The 5,981-nt window shown below is 40.1% G+C and overlaps 1 protein-coding gene across 1 annotated transcript; it reads right to left on the reverse strand.

Annotated features, from left to right (window-relative positions):
- Positions 1 to 2,072: 2,072 nt before the first annotated feature.
- LOC121521160 (S-antigen protein-like) lies at positions 2,073 to 3,272 on the reverse strand. The gene has a single exon (XM_041804914.1). It carries the CDS (start codon positions 3,270 to 3,272, stop codon positions 2,073 to 2,075), a length of 1,200 nt encoding a protein of 399 aa, XP_041660848.1.
- Between the last annotated feature and the right edge of the window lie 2,709 nt (positions 3,273 to 5,981).

Here is a 5,981-nt window from a genome sequence, read left to right on the forward strand (position 1 = left end):
TAAAAGTCCTGGAAATGTGGCAAGGAAAATTCAACTAATGCAAAGTCATCACATGGGTTAAAATAAAAAGTATGCATGGTCCCCTAAGGGGTTTTTAAAATAAAACATGTTTTAAACTGCTCTGTTTTGCCTTGTCTCTTTCTTCTGTCATATTTTCTCTCGGATGAGGTTCAACATTTTTAATGACAATGTTTTAGTAGTTGAAAATGTTGGAGAAGTTGGCTCAGAATTTCTTCTTAACATGATTGCAGTGGGTCCTGAGATTAGACCATTTCAGAACCACTGACTCTAAGGACTCATGAGCCACCTTGTGGTTATCAAAGGTTCCAACACCTATCAAAAGACATTTTTCTCAATCTCTAAAGTCTGAAAAATCTCTACCTTACATGGTGATCGCTGTTATTTCACAATGGGCATGGTCAAGATATGGACAAGAGAAAGCTAAGATGTTTAAGCTTCTTGGTAATCTATGACGGGTGACAATGTCAAATTAATGTTAATATTAACTCCCCAGTGCATTTTTAGTTACTTCACATTTGAAGACACTTTATTCAGACTAAAGATGTGAGTCAATAGAGAAAGTAATGCTGAGTGTAGCAATTATAAGAGTGGACTATTGAAGTCAGAATTGTCTTGCACTGGTCCTGATAATGCTCAGTGACCACACTGTTTAATTAGCAAAGATGTTGAGCAGGGGTCATCAAGTACATTTGCACAAGGGCCAGATTTAGTCTCAACAGAAACTCTGGGGGCCAGACTTTCAAATACACAAAAATGAAATAAATATTTTAGTCTGATTGAAATACTGCTGCAGAAGTATTTGTATTTTCCTTAAACCACAGGACATTTTTAGTCATTACCAGTCAGATCTATCCCTATTATCGATAATGCAGCAGGCCACAAGGAGACAGACCTGACAACAGGATTGGCTCGACCCCTGAAAATCCAAGAGAATGGGCCCTCCCTGTCACTTAGCACCAATATTAACCCATTTTGACACTTTTAACCCCTTTTTGATACTTTTTGCATCCTTAACCCAATTTTTGCATAATTTTAACCCCCTTTAAACCATGTTTCCTGCATGTTTTATCCACTTGGTGCCACCGTTTTACCCATTTTTGCCACTTTGCTTCTATTTTTGCCACTTTTCAACTCCTTTTATTATATTTTTTTCAACAATTTTTGAAACTTTAAAACCATTTGTTCCCCTTTTTAACCCATTGTTGATACTTTTATCCCCTTTTTGCCTCACTGACCCAATTTTTGAGAGATTTTAACCCCCTTTAAACCACTTTTTCTGCATGTTTTGTCCCCTTTGTGCCACTCTGTAATCATTTTTTGCCACATTTCTTCAATGTTTGCCACTCTTTAACCTCTTTTCTTTACTTTCTTGCACTATTTTTTGTCATTAGTAACCAATTTTTGATACCTTTTGCCCCTTTTTTCTCCTTTACCAATTTTTGACATATTTTAACCTCTTTTCACAACTTTTTTCTGCCAATTTTTTGCAGCACTTCTGCCAACCTTAACTATTTTTAAAATATCGACAAATCGTGACAGTGAATTTCTGTAAAAACAGCATGTAGTAGTAGCATGAATCTGAATATGAGGGTGCAACAAGCTTTGTGCTATAAAGGAGGAGGCTGGGGTGGAGGTCAAGCTTTGCCAGCAGCAGTGCAGTGTGGTGTATGTCATATTTAAATGGATACCCGTGTTGACACATTTTTGCATCATTTGCATAAAATCTCTGCTGCAAAAAATGAATATATTTAACAGTTTTTTTGGACACATTTCAAATTAGAGAAATATTGCTACCTCTGTGATACATAAATTGCAGCAGGTCATATTGCAGTTTAATCTAATTTGTAATTGATTGTTCAGCCCTAATACAGACAAAACGTAAATTTACATTTTAACATTTTATTTGCATAAGCATGTTTAATAAAGTTTTTTTCACTTAATAAAGTGGGGCGAACCAGAGCACCTGGAGAAAACCCAAAAGAAAGTAAAGGCCCTGGAAGAAGTCACTTGAACAGTTTTGACTTGTGACTTATTCTTCTCTGTTGGCGGCCTTATTTTTTGCGCTTTTTATTGCGCTTTTTATGGCCACCATTCTTCTGGGTGGTCTTATTGGGGCTGGATTTTTCTGTGGCTGCAGAGTTACCTTCTCTGGCTTCCAGCTGACCAATAGCAGTTTCTTCTTTGGCCTTCGGTTGACCAATAGCAGTTTCCGCTTTGGCCCTCCGTTGACCAATAGCAGTTTTTGCTTTGGCCTTCGGTTGACCAACAGAAGGCTCTTCTTCGACCTTTGGTTGACCAACAGCAGGTTCTCCTTTGGCCTTCTGTTGACCAACATCAGGTCCTCCTTTGGCCTTCTGTTGACCAACATCAGGTCCTCCTTTGGCCTTCTGTTGACCAACATCAGGTCCTCCTTTGGCCTTCTGCTGACCAACATCAGGTCCTCCTGTGGCCTTCTGTTGACCAACATCGGGTTCTCCTTTGGCCTTCTGTTGACCAACATCGGGTCCTCCTTTGGCCTTCTGCTGACCAACATCAGGTCCTCCTGTGGCCTTCTGTTGACCAACATCAGGTCCTCCTTTGGCCTTCTGTTGACCAACATCAGGTTCTGCTTTGGCCTCCTGTTGACCAACATCAGGTCCTCCTTTGGCCTTCTGTTGACCAACATCAGGTTCTGCTTTGGCCTTCTGTTGACCAACATCAGGTCCTCCTTTGGCCTTCTGTTGACCAACATCAGGTCCTCCTTTGGCCTTCTGTTGACCAACATCAGGCTCTGCTTTGGCCTTTGGTTGACCAACAGCAGGTTCTTCTTTTGCCCTCTGTTGACCAATAGCAGTTTCTGCTTTGGCCCTTGGCAAAGCAGCAGCAGTTTCTGCTTTGTCCTGCAGTTGATCATTAGCAGCTTTTGCCATGGTCTCCAGGTTACTGATAGCAGTTTCTGCTTTGGCCTTCAGCTGACCATTAGCATTTTTTGCTATGGCCTCCAGCAGACCAGAAGAAGTTTCCACTTTGGCTTTTGTTTGACCATCAGCAGTTTTTTCTTTGGCCTTTGTTTGACCAGCAGCAGTTTCTGCTTTGGCCCTTGGCTGACCAGCAGTGGTGTCTTCTATGGCCACTACCTGGCCAGCTAATGCCTTCCTGGCTGACTTGTCTTTCTTCTTGGATCGCCAAAAAACTCTGAAGACAGATCCAAAAATAGACAGAAACTTGTCTTTTGTTCCTGTCAATAGAGCTGTAAGTCTCAGTTTAGCCATGCCGTATATCGCTGGATAGTCCAAAGACAAAAAATAAGCCTTTATTTTTGCCTTTTTCACACAAAAATACATTTTTGTGCAACGCATGTAATAATGGACTGTCTTTGGGAGGGAGGGTGGATGTGAACGCAGGCCGGGAGACCGAGGACTCTTCTCTCCCTGATCTCTCTGCTTGTCTACACTTTCCAAATCCTTTTTCTGCAGCAATTTCAGACCAGTCTCCCTTACAGGTGACAAGTCAATCCTCGCAGGTGATTCAGGGTCAGACCTGGGAGGATCTGAAGAATCATCGGCATTGGATTTCGTGCTGCTTTCTCCCTGGCACCCAATACAGTGACGAACGCCCAACGCAATCCACCAAAGTCCAAACATTTTAGCAGTTAAAATGACCTAAAAAGCTCGAAAAAATGCTCTGCAGTTCAGCCAACTTGAAGACAAAAACACGTTGTGTCTCCTTCAGCGCTAACTACTTCTAACGTCAACTAATTCAGAAACCAAGTGGGAGCCTCTTATAGTACTTTAACATGCAAGGACAACTACGTCATAAGGAATAGAACCTGACGTCACAAAGCCCCACCCTTTCAAACAAAGATGGCGTTTATAGTTGAATAGATACGGTTTCCCTTATATGGTGTTACCATAATATACGTATATAATGTCTATGGGTGTTACACTTGAATAAACTACAAGTGTTGCTGGAGATTTCTGTTCTCTTCAGTCCGTCTCCATGGTAAAATTAGCTACAATGCTATAATTGAGGAGAAAGCCTCAGAAATGGAAACACTCTATAAATATTTAAAGACACGCGAAGCCCACACTGACAGAGCCCTATCAGCTTGAATTGCCGACTAGAATACCGTAAATACTAAATAGGCGTCGTAAGCCTTCCTAAACTGTTCATCAGCCCCCCTAACAAGAAACACAGTAAAAACTGTGTGAAAATAATTAAGGAATGCACCACAGCGTTGTGTTACTCTCTGCTTAACGTATACAGCAGGGATACTCAGCCCATGGCTCTCCAGTCGCCTGTGGCTCTTTAGTGCCAAGTCTTAATGAAAACTTTTATTTACTTTTAATCCTGTTTTATTATCGTCGGGTGCGCGCGACGGAGGAACGTGCAGAGAGCAGAGGAAGTCCGCTGATGGCCGTCTCTTCAGTAGGTTCAGTCATTCAGGTGCTGTTTTGTGTTCAAACTGAAGCTTCTTATTTCTCCATTTTAACAAGTTTCCTCAGTCACTTCCTGTCCATGCTCTCCCACACTCGTATTTTATTATCACTGATGATCATACGTGTCGTCGGTCATCAGCGACCCTCGCACACACTGATCACAGGTTGAGATAACGTAATATCACGTGAAACTTGTCCAAACGTGTGTTTTACTTGATCTTTAATGTACTGCTGATAATAAATACTGTCAAAAGAGCAGAAACAGGAAACCACAGCAACAGAAAGAGGCGATGTGGAACTAAGAGAGCTGCGGGAGTGAGGCAGGGCCGGTTTTAGTCATTTGGAGGCCCAGGGCAAAGACCACTATGAGGTCCCTCCCCCTTTAGCTATAGGTATCAATAATGAGTGGGAAAAAAATCAGAAAGCATCTCTTTTATGTTAATAAAGCCACAGAACTACAGTAAATGTCCCAAAGTGAGATATAAATACCCAAATAGCCAACCATCATTCATCAGTTCTTGAAAAACATATGCATTATGTTCCCAAATTGTTCAGCCCTAGTATCTACTGAGTAGTTGTACAATGAATATGGTCTTTCCTTATTGCCAGTAACAGCGAGAGAATATGAATATCCAACCAGGTTGTTCTGGTAAAGTAACATCTGAGTGATAAAGTGAAATACATTAGCTGTTAATGTGAAGTCGTTCTCTTGCTGTGTGCTACTCAACAGATGTGGAAAAAAGTACAAGTAAACGTACAATTACTATAATTAAAACTTACTTAAGTAGAAGTAAAATTACTGATTTTAAATCATACTCAAAACACTATTCAAGTACAGTAATTTGAGGAATGTAACAAGGTACTGTCTACCTTTGCAAGAAATTAGCAATTTATTTGTTTAAATGATGCGTCATTACAAAAAAAATACACAGTAGGATCTATATTTTTATTATAATTTCCTCCCTGTATTAAATTTGAGTTTAATTTATTCAAATGCTTGTATTTGCAAGGGTCCATTTTCAATATTTAACATTAATATTAACATTTGCTGGAGTTAGCTTAAAGATCATTTGCATCCGTGGACCACTGGCTTAGTAGCCACCTTTAAACATTTAAGCTAGCTTACTCTAGTGCTTAGCCTACCCAGTGAATTACAAACTTACCTGGTAATAAAAGGTTAATCAAGCCACAAAGCACATTTTGGCCTTAAAAGGGTTCATTCTGGTGTAAACCAGCTAATACAGTTTAATATACTTTTCTACACCTCTTTTAAACAAAAAAGGCCTCTTACAAACTAAAAAGTAAAACTTAAAGACTAAAATGTCAAAAATTAACTCAATATGATATAATACTGTGTTGTCTTTTGAAAGACTATGTAGGGTTGTTTATCAAATGACATCATTAAAATAAAGACAATATTTTCACGTCACCTGATTTGATTAAGCAGTGTAGAGATGCCAGGATTTCTGACAGTCTTTGAAGGCACCACAAACAGCTGTGCAGCGGGTCTGTCTGCGGAAGGCGCATGCTCAGTAGGCGGAG

Source organism: Cheilinus undulatus, linkage group 14 (genome assembly GCF_018320785.1).
Source record: "Cheilinus undulatus linkage group 14, ASM1832078v1, whole genome shotgun sequence".
NCBI lineage: Eukaryota > Metazoa > Chordata > Actinopteri > Labriformes > Labridae > Cheilinus > Cheilinus undulatus.